At 37.2% G+C, this 23,079-nt stretch overlaps 1 protein-coding gene across 2 annotated transcripts in view; it reads left to right on the top strand.

The window, feature by feature from the left end:
• LOC137245052 (putative fatty acyl-CoA reductase CG5065) overlaps positions 1–12,124 on the top strand; it is an 87,517-nt gene extending 75,393 nt beyond the window's left edge. Inside the window, exons 4-9 of one of the 2 annotated variants that reach the window (XM_067775067.1) lie at positions 5,212–5,410; positions 5,516–5,666; positions 11,319–11,407; positions 11,468–11,599; positions 11,665–11,790; positions 11,889–12,124. In XM_067775067.1, the coding sequence (XP_067631168.1) occupies positions 5,212–5,410; positions 5,516–5,666; positions 11,319–11,407; positions 11,468–11,599; positions 11,665–11,790; positions 11,889–12,009 (818 nt within the window). In that variant the 3' untranslated portion in view covers positions 12,010–12,124. Of the gene's footprint in view, positions 1–1,079; positions 1,320–1,394; positions 1,527–1,965; positions 2,095–4,572; positions 5,191–5,211; positions 5,411–5,515; positions 5,667–11,318; positions 11,408–11,467; positions 11,600–11,664; positions 11,791–11,888 lie in introns of those variants that run through there. The other variant, XM_067775068.1, reaches the window with a different exon arrangement.
• Positions 12,125–23,079: the final 10,955 nt, after the last annotated feature.

Raw genomic sequence — 23,079 nt, 5'->3', positions numbered from 1 at the left:
CGGTCTTTATTAACACTCATGCAAATACTTCAGATTTTGAATTAAGAATGAAATCAGTATCAAATAAACTACGAAGCGGGTAATTCCATACATGCATTGATTTCTTATTACATTGGTATTTTCACATATACACATGCGGAGACACGAACCACGGTCACCATTGCTCGGAGGTTTGTTTGCAACTACCCAACAAACGTTTAGGTTAGAAAACGATTAGAAGACAAATCGAATTCTAATGTATTTCTCTAAGGTATAAGGTTAGAGGACGATTTACGAAACTGTCGCGAATTATAGCATTCTCTACAAAAAGGGTATTTCGTTCTCGATATCGAGAAAAGGGTTAGAATTCTAATCGAATTCTAATGAGTTTCTAATGAGAATTTTGAGGTGATGCGCAATTAAGTTCAGTTATTTAAAATCAGCGAAATTTTCATTGTTTCATTATATCAAATACGTTTATTGGATTATAATCTTATGTATTAAGAAGGAATATATTTCAGGAGCTTTTTCTATTATAATGAAAAATCAAACCCTACTTAAAGATTGAGCTCAGCGTTGGTTTGTGGTACGGATGAGGAAGCGTTTTCTTCATGCCATTCAAATAGCACTTCTATAATCTGCTCGCTTTCCTTTTTTAACTTTTTTTGATTCATTTTCACTTACTAGTATTTATTATTATAAATTAAAAAACTTATTTCGCAACTTGTAATATTTCCACTATTTTTATTTTGTTTGTATAACACTAAGAATGAGTGATCATGTCGTGCAAATAATCGATAACTGTGACAATAATCATAACATCGCATTTCTAGTGTTATTCGAATCGTTTCACAGACGAATTCTAACCTAGTTCTCTAACCTAGGTTTCGATTCGAAATGCATTAGAGAACTACATTAGAGTTCTAATGTAAAATTACAATATTTCTCTAACGTTAGAAACTGTCTGGGTAATATTTTCTGTGGTACTTCACTGAGATATTGTCAAAACCAGAGCAGTGCCGAGGTTATGAATATTACATTATTTTTAAATAAAAGAAAAATTATATTTGTTTATTTTTATATTAAATTATGTTTTTTAGTCCCGCCGAAGTTCCCGTCTACAATATCACAAATGCCGATCATCGCAAAAGGAACTTGGGTGATGTAATCAATATGTGCAAACGCTTGGGCCGTGAATATCCTTTAAATGCGGGACTGTGGTATCCTGATGCCGTTATTACCACAAACAAATTGTACCATCTTGTCAATGTTATCATGTTTCATTGGTTACCAGCGTATTTTATAGATTTTATGTTACTTGCATTTGGTCAAAAGCGATTGTAAGTGATCTGCTGAATTAAACGATAAACCTGCTTTATAATTCGCAATACAAAAATATTCAAATATACTTTCAGTTTAGTGCATGTTCAAAACAAAATTTCTACAGGGCTTGACGTATTACAATTCTTTACACTTCATCCCTGGCATTTCGCGTCAGAGAATTATGCTAGTTTATGGGAGAATTTATCCGAGGAAGATAGGGTCATGTAAGTTCTTCTGAAAATATTATGGCTTGTGATTCTTATACTTTTGGTCGATTAATTTGCAAAACCGGCTATATTGCGGCAATAGTTATTCAAATATGAAAAGTATAATATTTATGCGTATAACACAAGGTCTAGATATTAGAGTTGGCCAATCTCAGTTTAGCCCTGTTGCTGTTGTTGTTTTAAATATGTATATGTGTATGATACATTCATATTTGTAACAGTATTCCCCTCGCGCAGGTGAGATTGACAGTTGGGTTGCCAGAGCTCTGAAGCTATAAAGCTTTGTATGGCGCTTGAATATACCTTGAATCCCTCAATCACTGGAATCTGTCGTTTAGACTTAGCCAATTTCATTTTAGCCCTGTCGTTCTCTTAGTCGGTTTTGCAATAAACAAATATTTTCGTTTTTAATATATTTTTTTTTTACAAAATTTAGTTTCAATATGAACATGGATCCGGACTTTACTGAAGAGGAGTATTTGATTCGTTGTATTAAGGGCGGCCGTCAATATATTTTGAAAGAAAAGGATGATGATTTGCCAAAAGCAAGATTTCATCAGCAGCTGTAAGTATTTTATCAATAAGTTAGGTTAGGTTTTTTTCAACGACCTTCGTTCAACCGTACAGTTAGCACTACTGCTTTGTCTGTTTGTGCCACGTCAAGTTGTATGAGCTCTTGTCCCATCGCCAGTAATGTGATTCGCGTGTCGAATTCAACATGCATGGAGTACCAGTGGTGAAGTCCGTCCTGCCCACCTCATTAGTACTTTAGTGAGGGACACGCTCAGTGTCCTTGTTATAATTTTTTTGCTTTACTGTTGTGCTTCTTTGTTTTATTGCTTTCCATGCTGTTTTTGTTGTTCTTTATTTTACTGTTTACACAGAGCAGTTATCTGGGCATGGCTGTGTATTCGCCCAGTAATGGTCTTATTATTCCCACATATTAATCGGGGTCTAAGCAATTTTGAAAAAGCTGACAGTGCTGCGCCCTACCCCCTAGGAAAATTCTTTTTTAAATCGCTATAACACTCAGAAGACTTAACTTGGATCGACAGAGTTTGGTTAATGTACTATGTTGCCGAAGGTCTGATCAATTTTTGAAAAGTGAGCAGTGCCGGAGCCTCTCATCTCCTCTCCCCCGGAAGCAAAATATTTACTATGTTATAACTCTTAATATTTTCACTTAGATCAATGTTTGTTGATATATACGTCATTAATCATTGTGGAAAATGGGTTAGCGTTTGACAGTGCCGCAATCTCCCCTCTGGGAACCAGGTTAGCAGAGCCGACGCCTTTTCTCCTCCTTATCTTAGAACAGTCACCAATACCGAAAATATTTCGTGTCTAAGATATATAGATCGAGGTATAAACAATCGTGGAAAATTATAATCATACCGCAATCAGTTCGGGACTACTTCGAATTCATTCATTTCTCCAAAATTAGGTGGTTGTATCTGGAAAATTTACTATCTGGAACATCATTTTTGATAAAAATTCGAAAGTGTTCTCGGGACCATATCCGAACTATATCGAGACCTTTTCGGGAATATACCTAAATATCTCCGGGCTTATTTTCGAGATAAAATATTACTATATGGAAAATTTCTGAAATCATTTTCGAAAACACTTTGGAACTATTCTCAGGATCATATCGGAACTATTTCGATAAATTTTCGGAATTATCTCTGAATCATTACGGGGTTATTTTAGGGATAATTTCGGGATTTCTTGGTTTTATCGTGTAACAATTTCGTGGTATTTAACTAGATAATTTCAAACCTATTTTAGAATGATTTTGCGGACCTATCTCGACGTTATCCGTTTATCATTTCGGGGTTGTGTTCTGAACAATAAGGAACATTTCCCGAAACATTTTTGAGATTTCCTAGCTACTATTTTTCGCGCACATTATAGAATGATTTTGGAATACTTTTCGGTATTATCACGGAAAAACTTCTTGATTATTTAGGGACTGCATACTGGTCGCTTTCAAGTATATTTCATAATGATTTTGGTACTTTCTCGCGTTAATTTCGTATTTGTCTCGTGACCATTTCGACTGCAGAGTAGAATACCACCCTATCTCGGCTGTCGTTTCGTCTCCATCCCATAAAGCGTTTGAAAAACGGCCCACTTCACAATTCATTTGAAGAATGCACTACTTCAGATTAAAGCCGGAGTCATTGGTGCCGTATGTCGTATCGCTGTATCCGTATCCCCAACGTAATCAGCTGTTTATCGTTACGACGGTAAACCAAAACCCAATTGGTTGGCTTCGATACGGTTACGACCTTAGCGGCACCAATAATCGATTGCATTGATTCTCATAAGGTTGGTCGATTCAGCTGTTATAAGGTTACCGATACGGTTACCGATAAAGCACCAATGTCTCCAGCTTTAAGTTCAAAAATGCCATATCTACGTATGAAATCAATTGAGCACAAGATAGAATGTTTATGAAAAAAAATTTAGATAGGGCGTAATTCAAACGAGTTCTTAAATGGGACTTCTTGGAAACAATTCCTGAACTTGGGCGATTTTGAAAAATTTTCTGTGAAAACCAGTTTTTTAACTGACAGCTGAGATAGGGTGATATTACATTCATTAGGCGATTTCTAAATCATTTGGTGATTATTATGCCATCGTTTCAGAGTTGTTTTCGGGGGAATTTTGAGACTATTCTCGGGAAAGTATCTTTCGATTACGTCAGCATTCTCTTCTGGATAATTTGGAGAATGTTTCAAGACTGTTTTTGAATTGCTTAAGATTATGTATGTATGTCGATATTATTCTTGGGATCATTTTGGGATTTCGAAGCCATTTCAAGGTAATTTTTTGATATTGTTTTCTGGTGATTTCGTTAGTGTTTTAAGCATTATAGCGGCAGTGTTTCATGACGCTTTGATGAATATGTCCTAACCATTACGGGATAGCTATGGATCTATAGTAGCGCCTGACTTCTATACCGGCATGTCTACAAGAACTCAGACTCGCATCTCGGTACTTTTAAGCTAATTTATTTATAATTTTTTTGTCTTTTCAGCTTTTATATCCTTGATCGTGTCTGCAAAGTTGTTTTTGTCGGAATCTTCGTGTATTATCTCATGAAATGGACTGGCGTTTTATATTAGATTTTTGTTACCTTTTATATTACGCTTTAAAAAACTATAACTTCTTGCCAATAATATAAGATAATAAAAAAAATTCAACATATTCAAATATATTACTCACCACACATACTTACATAAGTATGTAAAATCTACCTCGTACGCAATTTATTTGCGATAGCTCTTAAGATGTAACTTAGTTTAAAGGTGATTTCTGTAACCTTTTTTAAATGGTCTGTAAATAAACAAATGTAAAAATTATGATGTAAATGATAACTGTATCCAAACATGTTTAATGCAGGTTTATAATATGTACTTTTATTGGTATACTTTTGTTTTAAAAATATGTTAAATATATGTATGTATTTTTAACAATTTTAAAACTTGATAGTTTTTTCAAACCACACAAAACAAGTCATTTAAAGACGTGAAAGACTTATAAGCCACATAAACAAATATAGGAATTACAAGTTTAACGAACTTGTTATATTTTTCAAATCAAATGTTTGAAATAGTTTAATTTTTTAAACATTCAACTCAATATTAGCAAATACTCTACCATATTTTATCAACAGTTACACCTTCGGTACAGGAACCAGTCCCTGGTTGGGTGGACAATCTTAATGGACCCACTGGTGTGATGATTGGCGCTGGAAAGGGGGTTATACGTTCAATGATATGCAATGGAGAACTTAGGTCTGAAATAATACCAGTCGATATGGCTATAAATGGAATGATTTTACTACCATACAGATTTAATATTATGGAAAAGAGGTAAGATATTATTATTTTCCCAAAAAAGAAATATATTTAGATAAACGGATATATATACATATATTGAGTATATATATATTTTTCCGTTCTTAAAAATGTATCTAGGCCTCAATATATACCAGTTTTCAACCTAACTGTACCCGAAGCAAAAAAGCGTACATGGAAATGGATTATGGATGTAGGACGCGACTTAGGCATGAAATATCCATTTGAAATTGGGCTTTGGTATCCAGATGGAAATATGTCTACCAATAAGGTAAGTTATAAGAGTAAATAAAAGCTGAAAGCTTTGAGGGATATACATAGATATATATTTTTTTAAAAAGTAGAGGCGGCTCCACGCCCTCTAAGAACAGTTACTTCTTAATTATTTTTTAATCGGTATAAGTCTAAGTAAGCAAGGTTAATGATATTGGAAATATGGGGATCATAAAAGTCGAAGTTTAACTAATTTTAGAAAAGTAGGTAGCACCTCCCCCTTACCCCTTGAAAAGGGGTAAATAGTTATATCTCTGAAAGTAGTCTCATAATATTTAGTATCTATGCTATATAGGGGGTTCGCACCGCCCCATTCCCTCTCCTCCTTAAACCCGTTTTATAAATTGTTATTTAACTAAAAGTGGGCCACAGCTTTCGCCCCCACTGAGAAACTATCAGATTTTATTTAGGATTCAGATAATGTAGTTTTGCGATCATGCCAAAGCTAGCTCTGGTATTTTTTTCGGAACATTTCGAAAGTTTTTTTCGGGGTAACGTCGGGATAATCTCCGGATCATTTCGGAATTGTTTTCGGTATCAATTAGGAACTATTTCGGTGTCAATAAAGGGCAATTTCCGAATTAAGTTCGGGATCAATGAGGAATAATTTCGGGATTAATTCAGAACTACAGCTTCCTCCTTCCACTAAGGAATCGTCAGATTTTATTTAGGTTTCAGATTCTGTAGCTTTGGAATCATGCAAGTGCTATTTTAAAGACTTTTTTCGGACCACAACCAAATAATTTCGAAGTTTTTTTCGGCATAACTTTGGGAGTATCTGCGGACCATTTGGAAATTATTTTCATACTGAACTATTTAAGAATCAATTAAAAATTATTTTCGTAATATTTCGGGGTCATGTTTGGACAATCTCTTAATTTATTTCGGCACTTTTTTTGGGATCACTTATGAACTATTTCAGGATCAATTCAGGACTACAGCTTCCGCCCCAACTGAGAAAGCGTCAGATTCTGTTTAGGGGACTGATCGCTTAGTTTTAGCATCATGCAAGGGCTATTTCTGGGAATAATTTCGAAATTATTTCCGGGATCCTGCAGATCCATTCAGTATATTATATAAATTCGGAATTATTTCGGGATCAATCATTCTAGACCATTTCGATATCATGTTAGGGCAATCTTCGAATCAAAGTCGGGATCATTTCCGGGATCAATTAGAGGATCAGTTCAGGACTATTTCGAGACCATTTCGAGAGCATGAACTATTCCGAGATGATTTATTGACTGGTTTTTATTGATTACGTTAATGTTTTTAGCATCATTTACGTAGCAATTCGGGAGTGTTTTTGAATAGTTACGCTAATGTTTTCGGCATTTTTTTCGGATGAACATTTTAAGATTTATTGTGTACCATTTTCTTATAATTTCGATATTATTCTGAAGGTAATTACATTTATATTATACTAATTACGAATTAATTCGGTATCATTTCGAAGCTATCTCCAAAATATTTGAACATTGTTTTAGTAGAACTTCAGATTTGTACCCGATATCATGTTTTTCATCTCATGCACCATACTGGGACTGTTTCCAGCTTGTTGAAAGATTATATTTTACTATTTCGAAACCATTTCGAGATAATTTAGACAGCTTTTTAAGTGACTCTGTTGGGCTGTTTCAATAATATGTAGCTAAGCGTGGGGCAGTTGAGGGCGAGCTGTTTAATATGAGTTATAAGGGAGTAATTTGATGCGCTTGTAGGCGTATGAGCCGTGGCACAGTGGATGACGTACCCGACTCACACGTTTGGGGTTGCGGGTTCGTCATCCACTGTGCCACGACTCATACGCCTACATAGTGAGGTAATTGGATTGGTTTATTGACGCGAAATATAACTTTAGAAAAAACTTTATAAAATGGTTGTGACACCTACCATATTAAGTAGAATAAAATGAAAAAGTTCTGCAGGGCAAAATAAAAAACACTTAAAATCTTGGCAGGTATTACATATATAAATAAATTAGCGGTATCCAACAGATGATGTTCTGGGTAACCCCGGTCCACATTTTGGTCGATATCTGGAAAACGCCTTCACATATACAACTACCACCACTCCCTTTTAAAACTCTCATTAATACCTTTAATTTGATACCCATATCGTACAAACACATTCTAGAGACACCCCTGGTCCACCTTTATGGCGATATCTCGAAAAGGGGTTCACCTATAGAACTAAGCCCCTCGCCCTTTTAAAATACTCATTAACAACTTTCATTTGATACCCATATCGTACAAACATATTCTAAAGTCACCCCTGGTCCACCTTTATGGCGATATTTCGAAATAGTGTCCAACTATAGAACTAAGGCCCACTTCCTTTTAAAATACTCATTAACACCATTCGTTTGATGCCCATATTGTACAAACAAATTCTAGGGTCACCCCTGGTCCACCTTTATGGCGATATCTCGAAAAGGGGTTCACCTATAGAACTAAGCCCCTCGCCCTTTTAAAATAGTCATTAACACCTTTAATTTGATACCCATATTGCACAAATGAATTCTAGGGTCACCCCTGCTCCACCTTTATGGCGATATCTCGAAACGGCGTCCACCTATGGAACTAGGGATTACTCCCTTTTAAAACCCTCATTAATACCTTTAATTTGATACCCATATCGTACAAACACATTCTAGAGTGACCCCTGGTCCACCTTTATTGCGATACCTCGAAAAGGCGTCCACATATAGAACTAAGGCCCACTCCCTTTTAAAATAGTCATTAACACCTTTCATTTGATACCCATATTGCACAAATGAATTCTAGGGTCACCCCTGCTCCACCTTTATGGCGATATCTCGAAACGGCGTCCATCTATGGAACTAGGGATTACTCCCTTTTAAAACCCTCATTAATACCTTTAATTTGATACCCATATCGTACAAACACATTCCAGAGTCACCCCTGGTCCACCTTTATGGCGATATTTCGAAACGGTGTCCAACTATAGAACTAAGGCCCACTTCCTTTTAAAATACTCATTAACACCATTCGTTTGATGCCCATATTGTACAAACAAATTCTAGGGTCACCCCTGGTCCACCTTTATGGCGATATCTCGAAACGGCGTCCACCTATGGAATTAAGGATTACTCCCTTTTAAAATACTCGTTAGCACCTTTCATTTGATACCCATATCGTACAAACGCATTTTAGAGTCAACCCTGATCCACCTTTATGGCTATATCTCTAAATGGCGTCCACCTATAGAACTATGGCCCGCTCCCTCATAAAATACTCTTTAATGCCTTTTATTTGATACACATGCCATACAAACACATTCCAGGGTTTCCCTCGGTTCATTTTCCTACATGGTTATTTTCCCTTATGTTGTCACCATAGCTCTCAACTGAGTATGTAATGTTCGGTTACACCCGAACTTAACCTTACTTACTTGTTTTCTTTTGTGTGTTTCATTAGCCATTGAGTGTGCTTGTAATTCTCAACTTGTTAGTGAAATATTTTACAGACATAGTTTAAATTTTTTATCCCAAAGCGGGGTTTTTCAAAGCAAAACAAGGTGGCTCATCCCGCAGCCAATACCTTGGAGCCCCCAGTGCTCGCCCCAATGAATAAATACAAGGTGTAGTGGGAGTTTTTCAAAGCAAAACAAGGTGGCTCATCCCGCAGCCAATACCTTGGAGCCCCCAGTGCTCGCCCCAATGAATAAATACAAGGTGTAATAGGGGTTTTTCAAAGCAAAACAAGGTGGCTCATCCCGCAGCCAATACCTTGGAGCCCCCGGTGCTCGCCCCCAATGAATAAATACAAGGTATAATAGGGATTTTTCAAAGCAAAACAAGGTAGCTCATCCCGCAGCCAATACCAGGGAACCCCCAGTGCTCGCCCCCAATGAATAAATACAAGGTGTAATAGGGGTTTTTCAAAGGAAAACAAGGTGGCTCATCCCGCAGCCAATACTTTGGAGCCCTCAGTGCTCGCCCCAATGAATAAATACAAGGTGTAATAGGGATTTTGAAGCAAAACAAGGTGGCTCATCCCGCAGCCAATACCTTGGAGCCGCCAGTGCTCGCCCCCAATGAATAAATACAAGGTGTAATAGGGATTTTAAAGCAAAACAAGGTGGCTCATCCCGCAGCCAATACCTTGGAGCCCCCAGTGCTCGCCCCCAATGAATAAATACAAGGTGTAACAGGTACATAGTGACCTCTCTCTAAGCAAAATAACATACAGTCCAATTCCGGACTACCTCTGAACATTTAGAGGTTTTTTCGACATCATTCGCCGAATATTTCAGGGACATTTTAAAATTGTTTTGAGACTGATACAGGGACCTTTTTCGGATTACTTTTTGGTTCATTTACCCATCTCCTCTTCGGTATAACTTATATATATTCTTTTGAACATATTTTTGATTCTCAAAGGCTTATGTCATTACTCCCTGACCGCTGAAAATAAAAAATAACATATGATTTGAACCTTAAGAAATCAAAGCTACAAATAAGAGTGGTAAGAACAGGCATGGCTTTAAAATTTATTTTCAGTGACTTCTTAACTTTTACTGCTTTTTTATGTTTCTTCCTTTTAACGGCTTGAATATAATACACTAGAGTAACCGTCACACTTTGTTCTCCTCGAAAATTGGTTTTCCTGCATTTACAAAGTAGGCCCTCCCTCCTCTTCTTCACTCTCTAACTCATTCTTTTCAACTTTCTCTTCCATTTTTTTTTATTCTTGACAATCCCTTATTCCGCTTGTCATCTTTCCACTCCAAAACATATTTTCACTTCCGACCCCGACCCCTTCTTTCAATCCCACTCCACTCCCACTCTACTTGCATTTCCGTTGCCACTCCTGCTCGAAATCCAGTCCCAATCCCACTTAAACGCGTACTCCTATTCTTTATCCCATTACCATTCCCAATCCCACTCCTAGACCCACTACCCCCCCCCCCCCCCCCCCCCGTTTCACACTCCCAGTTACATTACTACTCCATCTTCCATTCCCACTCCCTCTACTTCTCTTACTTCATTCCTCATATATGGAACAAAACATTGTATACCTGCTGCAGAAGACAGATTTCAATATCCTTGTTTTTATAAAGGTATAAAAAATTATATGAAACTGACGCATAGCTATAGCAAGTAGTGCTTTTTTTGTTAGTCCGAAAATTTATTTTAAGCCCAAAAACATAATAATAAGAATATATATAAGATAGAGATAGATAGCGTAGAAGTAATATTCCTCCCTTTAATGTATCTACACTCCAAGTAAACAGAGGTTTTTCTCAAATTGTTGTATCCTCTTGCCTCTCCCACCTCCCTCAATGCTTAATCCCTTTCTCTTCTCCGTTTCTTGTCCCTTTCCGATTTTTTTCAACTACTTCCATTTTCTTTCCTCTCCCTTAACCTCTCTTTATTTTTCCTCATCTTCGTCCATTCTCTGACTTCCTTTCCTCCACTACACGGAAAGAAAAATTCCTCAAGCAATGAGCTTGCCGCGGAAGTACCCCTATACGCTATTGCCAGCTAATCGCACCATATACTATTTTTATTGAAACGCATATGATATTTGCAACAGCGAAGAAATTCTTGTCTTTAGTTAGTTTTTTTGTTTTAAGTAATTGAGGATATTTGAAATCTTTCACCCCGTTTACTTTTTTTTAACAGATTTATCACTGGTTCTGCGTTGTAATGTTTATGTGGTTGCCAGCTTATTTTATTGATTTGTTGCTATTTTTATTTGGACAACGACGATTGTAAGTAAAGATATGAAAATCAACAAATATTTAGAATTCATAAAACCATCTATCTTTCAGCATGGTGCGCGTACAAACACGAATTGCAATTGGCCTTGAAATGCTTCAATTTTTTACCACACGCAGTTGGGATTTCAAGTCTAAAAACTTTGAACAAATTCAAGACGTACTAAGTTCGCAGGATAAAGCTATGTAAGTACTGCATTAAAAATTTAAAATTTATATGAAATAAAATCAATTCACTTGTTTCATCAAAGTTTCAAAATTGAAATGAATGATGTCGACGACTACGAATATTTACGTACCTGCATTCTTGGTGGCCGCCAATATGTCATGAAAGAACCATTGTCCTCATTGCCACGCGCGAGAACGCAACTCAAGTTGTGAGTCTGATGCATTCAGTTAAATCTGCATGCGTTAAATGAAGAAAATAAATTTTAAAACTAATTTGTATACTTTCTTGTCTCTCATTTTCTCGCAGCTTATACTTTTTGGATCGATTTTGCAAATTCACTTTCCTGGCTGGTATGCTGTATTGGCTGTGCTCCAAATTTGGTATTATTGAATTTCTGCGCACCACTTCCATGGAAAATGTTAAGTAAAGCTATTTATGTATCCACATCATAAGAAAGCGCTCAAGAAAAATTGTAATGGCCAAGTAATATTGGTATTTCCTTTATCCTTCCTTTATCTCTCTCTGTTCTTTACGAAGCGACATCACTTTCACAAAAATTAAATCCAGCAAAATATGCGACAAAAATTTATTTAATTGATTTCGTTTGTTGTGGAGATTTTTAGACAGCTCACCCTCATCACTTGGTAGCACTTACAGACATATTTATGCACTAGGGCATCCGATTTTTAACAAATTTTTTCCACTCGAGAGCCCATACATTTTTACTTGAAGTCTGCAAACAAATTATTTATTTTTAAATCATAAGAGAAAAACTAAAATTTTTTATTTGCATATCAACAGCAAGATATGAAAAATACCTTCAAAGCGTGTATCCCTCCCGACATGTTTGGACATGTTTCAAATGCCGACCCTTCTATTAACCATAAGTACTCTATTTACCGCAATTTGTTTGACGACCAAGCGGAAGAACCCCAATCAGTTGCCAGGACTTATGTCATAGAATAAATACCAAAAGTCCTCTACGACGCAGTTTAACTGCTGCCTCGATATCTGGCAACTCTGCCGCCCTTAATAGTTGGAGCATTGACCTGGCGAGCGCAGGACACGAACAGAGAACTTGCTCAACCATTTCTTCCTAAACGGAAAATATATCGCATTCGTGGCATAGTTTAAAGAACTAATAATACTAGTTATTAGTTTGAAAATTTGTTTTAATTATTTAATTAAAATTTTATGGAGCGATTCGGGAAAAAATTTAAAAATAACAGGCACCCTGTTAAGGGCGAATTAATGGTGACTTATAACCATAAAACCATAACCAGATAAATAAGCTGATCGAACCTACCTTATGGAAAGGAATGTAATCGATTAATGGTGCCATAACATAACGCTAACGCCATAGCCAATCAATTGGTTTTTGGTTTCTCGCCAAATCCATAACCTAAAAATATTTGAGTTGGTGAATTTAATAACTTTTTTTTAGATTTTCTTCATTGATTTGAATACGTTATGACTAAGATACTTATTTTTTGTGGAATATCTTTGTAATTTTTTGCGTTTTCATCATTTTTATGAAATTTTCACGATTTTTAGGTTAAGGCAGCATTAATCGATCACATTGAGATGGTTATGGATATGGGTATGGTTACGACTATGGCGTTAGGGTTAAGGAAGTTTAATTTGGCTTTTATGTGTACACATTGGTTAAATGTTGCCAACTCTCATAGTACTTATCCGGATCGTTGCAATAAGATTTGATCACGAGCGTTTTCGTTCTTGTAGAGTCGCTGAAAAATCATTTCAAATCGGGAGCAAGTTTTCTTCAGAGGTAACTACCTCTTGGAAAACGAATTTTTTCTTGAGCATGTCTTGAGCCTTTTTTTATATGGACTTTTCATTTTTCTTTTGATTTGAGTACTAAGCTTAAATTTTGATACGTAGTTAAACATCAAGTCCCCTCCATAATTATAAGGTCAGATATAAAATTGGAAAATTTATTTGTAGTACTACATATAATATACATATAGCACTTTCACTTCGACTTATAGACTATCTAATCAGTTTTCGCTCCTTACGTTTGTTCGAATAGGAAAATAGTTACTGACCTTATGAATATGCAGTGGACTTTCCCTTGCCTGTATATTGTAAAAATTGTATGTATTTTTTCTTACGCAATATGTAAATATGTATGTTGTTTACAAACTTTCTATGTAAATATGTTTTAGTGATCCTTGAATTCTGTTATTTGTATTACTCTGATAAAGCAAATATGTACAAATTATTTTATGTAATGTTTATAAAGTTAAAAATTAAAAATATTTAAATAATAATTTTGGGAATCTTTTTCTTTTTAAATGCTTCGTAAGTAAGTCGTTCATTATTTCGCAAATTTTACATTACAAAAACTATGTTTACTTACAAGGCTAATTATAAGTTAAAAGCTAACCAAATACGATGCTCGATCAAAAAATCACGTATATACAGCAGCAGCAATGGTTTAGAGTCCATGTGGTTTAGAGCCAATGTTTTTTCTACCAACAGTCCCGAATTGAAGTCGAATGACATTAAGGGCATATAAACAGCAAAGAGGTTGAAAAATCTTTCAAACTTGCCGAACCGTCTAAAGCCATGCCAATGCTTGAATACCTTGGCAAAGTGGGATTAATTTACCTGGCGCTTGTCTGCAACCTGCTTGTACATCAGTCATTCCTGACAAATAGAAAATGGCGAGGGTGGCTACCCTACTAAAGCCTGAAAATCAGCTAGCGAAGGAGACTCATATAGTTCAATATCTTTCCTAACGCAAGTAGGCAATACATATGAAGCGGTCCTCCTCACATGCAGCGTAAACCTGCGACTTTCCAGCGTGGCTTTCGAATATTACATAGCACTTATACCACGCCGAACACCATCAACACATAAATAAATTGTGGACTTATCCAAGAACCCCACCACAGAACAGTAATCTTAGCGCTAGACTTGAGAAGATTGTTCTTTACGCATCTTTTGATACACCTCCCGAAATTTTTTGACGTGTTTTAACTGCCGACCACTTTTGTTAAGTATTAGTATTCTAGGTTTTTTATGTGCAAAATCCCATACAATTTTATATGAAAAACAAGTAAGGACGGGACAGCCGAAGACTTCATGAATGGGGCTGAACAATGATCTTATCCCGCTCTAACCCCCAAATAATCGGCTGTATAAGATAAAAAATATATAGTGAACAGATGTACATACCTAAGCGATGTTTAAGATAAATATAAAATAAATAAAATAATTAAAAAAAATTTTTTAAGGTAAACGGTTTTATTGCAAACAATACTTACGTGAAGTAATAATAATACTAAAAGTTAGAAAATAATTAGGTAGGTCTTAGCTACTAGTCATCACAATCGTCATCAATCTAGGGCGTTGATCAGAAAATTAAATAAAAGTGTTGGACACGTGAAATTTCTAAAAATGTGAGGCGTAGCATAACCTTATTAAGGTTAAGTTGGTCTTATATATGTCTATCAATAGAAATTGCCTGATCAACGCCCTAGATTGATAAGGAGTGTGATGACTAGTACCTAAGACCTACCTAATTAAACTGGTTTACAGCCAAAATGCACCAGAGACGCCACTATGAAATTCCAATGTAAAATCACCCATGATTCCGAAAATCAAGGTTATTTTTATACTCAGCGTGCTTGGCACACAGAGTATATTAACTTTGATTGGGTAACGGTTGGTTGTACAGGTATAAAGGAAACGAGATAGAAATAAACTTCCATATATCAAATTCATCAGGATCGAAAACAAATTTGATTGAGCCATGTCCGTGCGTCCGTCTGTCCGTTAACACGATAACTTGAGTAAATTTCGAGGTATCTTGATGAAATTTGGTATGTAGGTTCCCGAGTACTCATCTCAGATCGCTATTTAAAATGAACGACATCGGACTATAACCACGCCCACTTTTTCGATATCGAAAATTTCGAAAAACAGAGAAAATACTATAATTCATTACCAAAGAGGGATAATGCGATGAAGCTTGGTAGGTGGGTTGACCTTTTGACGCAGAATAGAAGATTAGTAAAATTTTGGACAATGGGCGTCGCACCGCCCACTTTTAAAAGAAGGTAATTTAAAAGTTTTGCAAGCTGTAATTTGGCAGTCGTTGAAGATATCATGATGAAATTTGGCAGGAACGTTACACCTGTTACCATATGTGAGCTTAATAAAAATTAGAAAAATCGGATGACGAACACGCCCACTTTTTAAAAAAAAATTTTTTAAAAGTCAAATTTAAACAAAAAATTTAATATATTTACAGTATATAAGTAAATTATGTCAACATTCAACTCCAGTAATGGTGCAACAAAATACAAAAATAAAATAAAATTTCAAAATGGGCGTGGCTCCGCACTTTTTCATTTAATTTGTCTAGGATACTTTTAATGCCATAAGTCGAACAAAAATTTACCAATCCTTTTGAAATTTGATATGAACATAGACTATATAGCGGTAACTGTTTTTTGTGAAAATGGGGGAAATCGGGTGAAGCCACGCCCAGTTTTAAACACAGTTCACCGTCTGCCCTTCCCTATGGCCGTTAGCACGACAACTTGAGCAAAAATCGATATATCCTTACTAAAATTAGTTCACATACTTATCTGAACTCACTTTATCATGGTATAAAAATGGTCGAAATCCGACTATGACCGCGCCCACTTTTTCGATATCGAAAATTACGAAAAATGAAAAAAAATGCCATAATTCTATACCAAATATGAAAAAACGGATGAAACATGGTAATTGGATTGGTTTATTGACGCAAAATATAACTTTAGAAAAAGCTTTGTAAAATGGATGTGACACCTACCATATTAATTAGAAGAAAATGAAAAAGTTCTGCAGGGCGAAATCAAAAGCCCTTGGAATCTTGGCAGGAATACTGTTCGTGGTATTACTTACTTACTTAATTGGCGCTTAACCGTCTAAACGATTATGGCCGTCCAACAAGGCGCGCCAGTCGCTCCGCCAACCGGCGCCAATTGGTCACACCAAAGGAGTTTAAATCGTTTTCCACCTGGTCCTTCCAATGGAGTGGGGGTCGCCCTCTACCTCTGCTTCCATAGGCGGGTTCCGATAGAAACACTTTCTTGGCCGGAGCATCATCATTCATTCGCATAACATGGCCTAGCCAGCACAGCCGCTGCGTTTTAATTCGCTGGACTATGTTGATGTCTGCGTATAGCTCGTACAGCTCATCATTAAATCTTCTTCGGTACTCGCCATCGCTAATGCGTAGAGGTCCATAAATCTTTCGAAGAACTTTTCTCTCGAAGACTCCCAAAGCCGCTTCATCTGCTGCTGTTGTCATGGTCCATGCTTCTGCCCCATATAGTAGGACGGGTACGATAAGTGACTTGTAGAGTATGATTTTCGTTCGCCGAGAGAGGACTTTACTTTTCATTTGCCTACCTAGTCCAAAGTAGCATTTATTGGCAAGATTGATTCTTCGCTGGATTTCAGTGTTGATGTTGTTGCTAGTGTTGATGCTGGTTCCCAAATAAACGAAGTCTTTTACTATTTCGTAATTATGGTTGCCAACAGTAGCGTGGTTACCAAGGCGCGTATGCGCTGACTCTTTGCTCGATGACAGCAGGTACATCGTTTTGTCCTCATTCACCATCAAACCCATCTTTACCGCTTCTTTTTCCAGGTTGGAGTAAGTAGAACTAACAGCGAGTGTGTTTAGGCCGATGATATCAATGTCATCAGCATATGCCAGTAATTGCACGCTTTTATAGAAAATTGTTCCAGTGCGGTTAAGTTCTGCAGCTAGTATAATTTTCTCCAGCATCAAATTAAAGAAATCGCATGATAGGGGGTCACCCTGTCTGAAACCTCGTTTAGTTTCGAACGGCTCGGAAAGGTCCTTCCCAATTCAGACTGAGCTGGTGGTGTTACTCAACTTTATTTTGCACAGCCGTATAAGTTTTTGCTCCTTTTCGTGCTGTCGAAGGCGGCTTTAAAGTCGACGGAGAGGGGATGTATGTCGGTTCTCTTTTCACGTGTTTTTTCCAAGATTTGGCGCATTATGAAAATCTGGTTGATGGTAGGGCCAATCAGCCGGTTCATGGCGGGCTTCAATCTTTCGCACAATACACTTGAAAGGAACTTATATGCGATATTAAGAAGGCTGATTCCACGATAGTTGGTGCATTTTGCAGTATCCCTTTTCGTGTGGGCTGGGCAAAGAACACTTAGACTCCAACCGTCGGGCATGCACTCGTCCGCCCATATTTTGCTAAGAAGCTGCTGCATGCGCCTTACCAACTCCTCGCCGCCGTACTTGAATAGCTCCGCAGGCAATCCTTCAGCGCCCACGGCCCTGTTGTTTTTCAATCTGGTTAATGCTATTTTAAATTCGTCATAATCGGGCGGGGGGACATATATTCCATCATCATCGATTGCGGGATCGGGTTCTTTATCTCTGCGCGGTGAATTGCTGCCTCAATTTATAAGAGCAGAGAAGTATTCCCTCCGTAGTCTAAGCACTTTCTGGACATCAGTTACAAGGTCGCCGTTTTCGTTCCTAGAGGAGTTTGCCCCGGTCTTAAAACCTTCCGTCTGCCGCCGTATTTTTTGGTAGAATTTTCGGGCGTTATTCCTGGTGGCTAGCAGATCAAGCTCCTCGCACTCACGCCTTTCTGCTTCTGCTCTTTTTTTTCTTGAAAAAGCGTCTCGCTTCCCCTTTCAACTCACGATAGCGTTCACACACTCCTCTTGTCGTGCCCGCTTTTAACGTAGCCCTGTAGGCAGCGTCTTTTCTTTCGGTTGCAACGCGGCATTCTTCATCGTACCAGTTGTTTTTTCGTGGCCGCCGGGAACCAATTTTTTCCTCGGCGGCAGTACGAGGTGCTTTGGAGATATGCTCCCACTGCTCCTGTATTCCTTCAGGATGAGTTGTGCTCTCAGAGAGCAGGTGTGAGAGTCGAGTTGCGAAATCATTGGCAGTCTGTTGTGGTTGAAGCTTTTCGACGTCTAGCTTTCCTTGTGTTTTTTGTTCCTTGGTTTTAGCCGCGTTTGTGGTATTACATATATAAATATATTAGCGGTAACCTACAGATGATGTTCTGGGCCACTCAGGTCCACATTTTGGTCGATATCTCGAAAACGCCTTCACATATACAACTAAGGGCCACTCCTTTTTAAAACAATTATTATTACCTTTAATTTGACACCCATATCGTACGAACACATTCTAGAGTGACCCCTGGTCCATCTTTATGGCGATATATGGAATAGGCGGCCACCTATAGAACTAAGGCCCACTCCCTTTTAAAATACCCATTAACACCTTTCGTTTGATGCCCATATCGTACAAATAAATTCTAGAGTCAACCCTGATCCGCCTTTATGGCGATATCCCTAAATGGCGTCCACCTATAGAACTATGGCCTACTCCCTTTTAAAATACTCATTAACATCATTAATTTTAACCCATATCGTACAAACACATTCTAGAGTCACCCCTGGTCCACCTTTATGGCGATATCTGGAAAAGGCGTCCACTTATATAACTAAGGCCCACTCCCTTTTAAAATACCCATTAACACCTTTCGTTTGATGCCCATATCGTACGAACAAATTCTAGAGTCAATCCTGATCCACCTTTATGGCGATATCCCTAAATGGCGTCCACCTATAGAACTATGGCCTACTCCCTTTTAAAATACTCATTAACATCATTAATTTTAACCCATATCGTACAAACACATTCTAGAGTTACCACTGGTCCACCTTTATGGCGATATCTGGAAAAGGCGTCCACCTATAGAACTAAGGCCCACTCCCTTTTAAAATACCCATTAACACCTTTCGTTTGATGCCCATATCGTACAAACAAATTCTAGAGTCAACCCTGATCCACCTTTATGGCGATATCCCTAAATGGCGTTCACCTATAGAACTATGGCCTACTCCCTTTTAAAATACTCATTAACATCATTAATTTTAACCCACATCGTACAAACACATTCTAGAGTCACCCCTGGTCCACCTTTATGGCGATATCTGGAAAAGGCGTCCACTTATATAACTAAGGCCCACTCCCTTTTAAAATACCCATTAATACCTTTCGTTTGATGCCCATATCGTACAAATAAATTCTAGAGTCAACCCTGATCCACCTTTATGGCGATATCCCTAAATGGCGTCCACCTATAGAACTATGGCCTACTCCATTTTAAAATACTCATTAACATCATTAATTTTAAGCCATATCGTACAAACACATTCTAGAGTCACCCCTGGTCCACCTTTATGGCGATATCTGGAAAAGGCGTCCACCTATAGAACTAAGGCCCACTCCATTTTAAAATACCCATTAACACCTTTCGTTTGATGCCCATATCGTACAAACAAATTCTAGAGTCAATCCTGATCCACCTTTATGGCGATATCCCTAAATGGCGTCCACCTATAGAACTATGGCCTACTCCCTTTTAAAATACTCATTAACATCATTAATTTTAACCCATATCGTACAAACACATTCTAGAGTCACCCCTGGTCCACCTTTATGGCGATATCTGGAAAAGGCGGCCACCTATAGAACTAAGGCCCACTCCCTTTTAAAATACCCATTAACACCTTTCGTTTGATGCCCATATCGTACAAACAAATTCTAGAGTCAACCCTGATCCACCTTTATGGCGATATCCCTAAATGGCGTCCACCTATAGAACTATGGCCTACTCCCTTTTAAAATACTCATTAACATCATTAATTTTAACCCATATCGTAAAAACACATTCTAGAGTCCCCCTGGTCCACATATATGGCGATATCCCGAAATTGTGTCCACCTATAGAACTATGGCCCATTCCCTTTTAAAATACTCTTTAATACCTTCCATTTGATACCCATATCGTACAAACAAATTCTAGAGTCACTCCTGGTCCACCTTGATGGCGATATCTCGAAAAGGCGTCCACCTATAGAACTAAGGCCCATTCCTTTTTAAAATACTCTTTAATACCTTCCGTTTGATACCAATGTCATACAAACACATTCCAGGGTTCCCTATGTTCATTTTCCTACATAGTGATTTTCCCTTGTTTTGTCTCCAAAGCTCTCAGCTGAGTATGTAATGTTTGGTTACACCCGAACTTAGCCTTACTTGTTAAGTTTACGCTTTGCTCTTTTAATTAAAAATATAAAGCTAATATAATAAGGAATTTCTGTAGAAATGTTATTTTAACAAGTGTGTCTAATTTCGGGTGTAACCGAACATTACGCCACGCCAATATTCAAAAATTTAAATTTTTCTTATTTCTTGTTATAATTTCACTTTGGAAAAGAAACATCATTGATAAAAAGCTATTTTTTCCAGAGATATAACTTATTTTATTCGCCCTTTAAAAACCTTTAATATAAAAGTGGGCGTGGTCCTTAATCGATTTCGTTGATTTTACCACACGTGGATGGTGTCACGCCTATATTCCACAATTTTTTTGAAGTTTTGTTTCGCGTCATAAAACCAATCCACCTACCAAATTTCATTAGCTTAACGGTATAGGTTTGTGAATTATCTCATTTTTTCCATTTTTGTAATTTTTCGATATCAAAAAAGTGGGCGTGGTTATCGTCCGATTTCGCTCATTTTCAATACCCATCTGTTCTGGGTCAAAATAAGCCCGTACACGTATTAGGTGAAGATATCTCAAGGTATCGTATTAATGGACGGACAGACGGACGGGGGGACATGGTTTAATGAACTTTTTATCATATGTGCAATGCACGCAGAGTATAAAATTGACACACTTTTAATTTCAATCCACAAAATGAATGCAATATCAAAACCCACTGAAAAAACTTTTTTTATGAAAGATTTTGCGGGTTGACCTTAAACCAATTTCGGTTTGGTCATAAAGGAAGTCCAAACAAGTTTTGAATTTCTGTAAGTAGGCTCGTCTTGGTTGGTCTATTGGTTGTGAACAATTTTCTTGTTATTTTTTCTCCCAAATCAGGGCCCATATCATGTTATACGATAACGGATGAAAAACCAATTTCACCCAAACGATAAATATTGTTACGAATATTTGCAACACTAATTGGTACTGCGATTTCTAAGCCGATGCTAAGCATTGACGTGAATGCATATAAATAATTCAATCATTATGCCTACACATATGTACGTATACGCAGCGGAGAAGCAACAAACACATGCAGATATCTTACCTGAGATATGCAATTATAATTGTGGAAGTGTCGCTCACAAACACACGCGCATATGAGAGCTATACACGTACATCTGTAGTTATAATTATAACAGATAACCAACTAGTAGATTCGGAAATAGAAGCGCCTAGAAGATGCAACGAGGAAATCAAAGAGTATAAATGCCTCAACAATAGAGGCGCTACAAGCAGTTTTGATTAAGCACGTTATCTGTGGAGCAATAGTAGAGTTATTTATTTTGAAGTACTTTAATAAAGGAAATTTTGCATTATTGAGGAGTCGAGTTATTTATTCAACAGTAAATTCGTTACAATTGGTGCTAGAAGAGGAATTGTTGAATAAATTCCAGAGGCCAACAAGGACGTGGCAAAGTTCAGTGAATTGAAGATCCAGCAACTGAAGAAGGAGTTGGAGAGCCGTGGATTGAATACAACCGGCATTAAACTCGAACTTCAGGCACGACTACGAGAGGCAATGTAAGCAGAAGGAATTAACGTGGAAGAGTATGTCTTTCATCTTAATGTCGACGAGACAACAACCAAAAGTGAAGAGAAAAACGAAACATCGCAGAAAGTTACGAGCACAGACTTGAACATGATATTGGCTGAAATAACTGCTCAAACATCGACAGTGGCATCTCAGCTGGAATCGCAGGAGACAAGTTTAACATCCAAGATGGAAGCACAAGAGACGCGTATTTCAGAAATGTCGACATAGATTACATCCAAGAACTATTGCGATTCGAAACATTGAACTCGATCACGGATCGTATAACACGATACGGGCCTAGCTGAGTAGTTTTGTACATTTGATTAAATAGGCTGTTTAATATATATTATTAATATCAATCCTATATATGTAGTTTTATAAGGAAAATCAGACGGGATCCCGGCATGTATTTTTTTACAGAATAAAATTACCCACGAAAAACACGAAGAGAAAATATCGTTGCCGCAAATGCAATAAAATCAAGTGTAGTATCGTTACATACGATCATGGATTGCCAACCATGCGGAAGCAAGTTATGTGAAAAGTCAGTCCTATAGGATAAATAATTTATTTGGAATTGATATTGCTTTTAAGGACAAAACATTGATTGCATGGTTTTTAAAGGCACAGTATAAATGTAGAACTGTACTATAAAATACGTACGATTAGTGACGTGTAGTGAAAAATCAACTCCAGTGAAGTTTCGTTAAGATTAGGAAATATTTTTTGTGCAACTTTGTTCCTTGTAACCAAGACGTTAACTGCTCCAGCTTTTCCTCCATAAACAAGTTTTAAAAACAGCAAATTTTAC

The sequence above is a fragment of the Eurosta solidaginis genome, chromosome 3, assembly GCF_040869045.1.
Source record: "Eurosta solidaginis isolate ZX-2024a chromosome 3, ASM4086904v1, whole genome shotgun sequence".
In the NCBI taxonomy this organism is placed as follows: Eukaryota; Metazoa; Arthropoda; class Insecta; order Diptera; family Tephritidae; genus Eurosta; species Eurosta solidaginis.
Note: the sequence above shows the minus strand (reverse complement) of the source record. Positions and strands in the feature narration are given on the sequence as shown.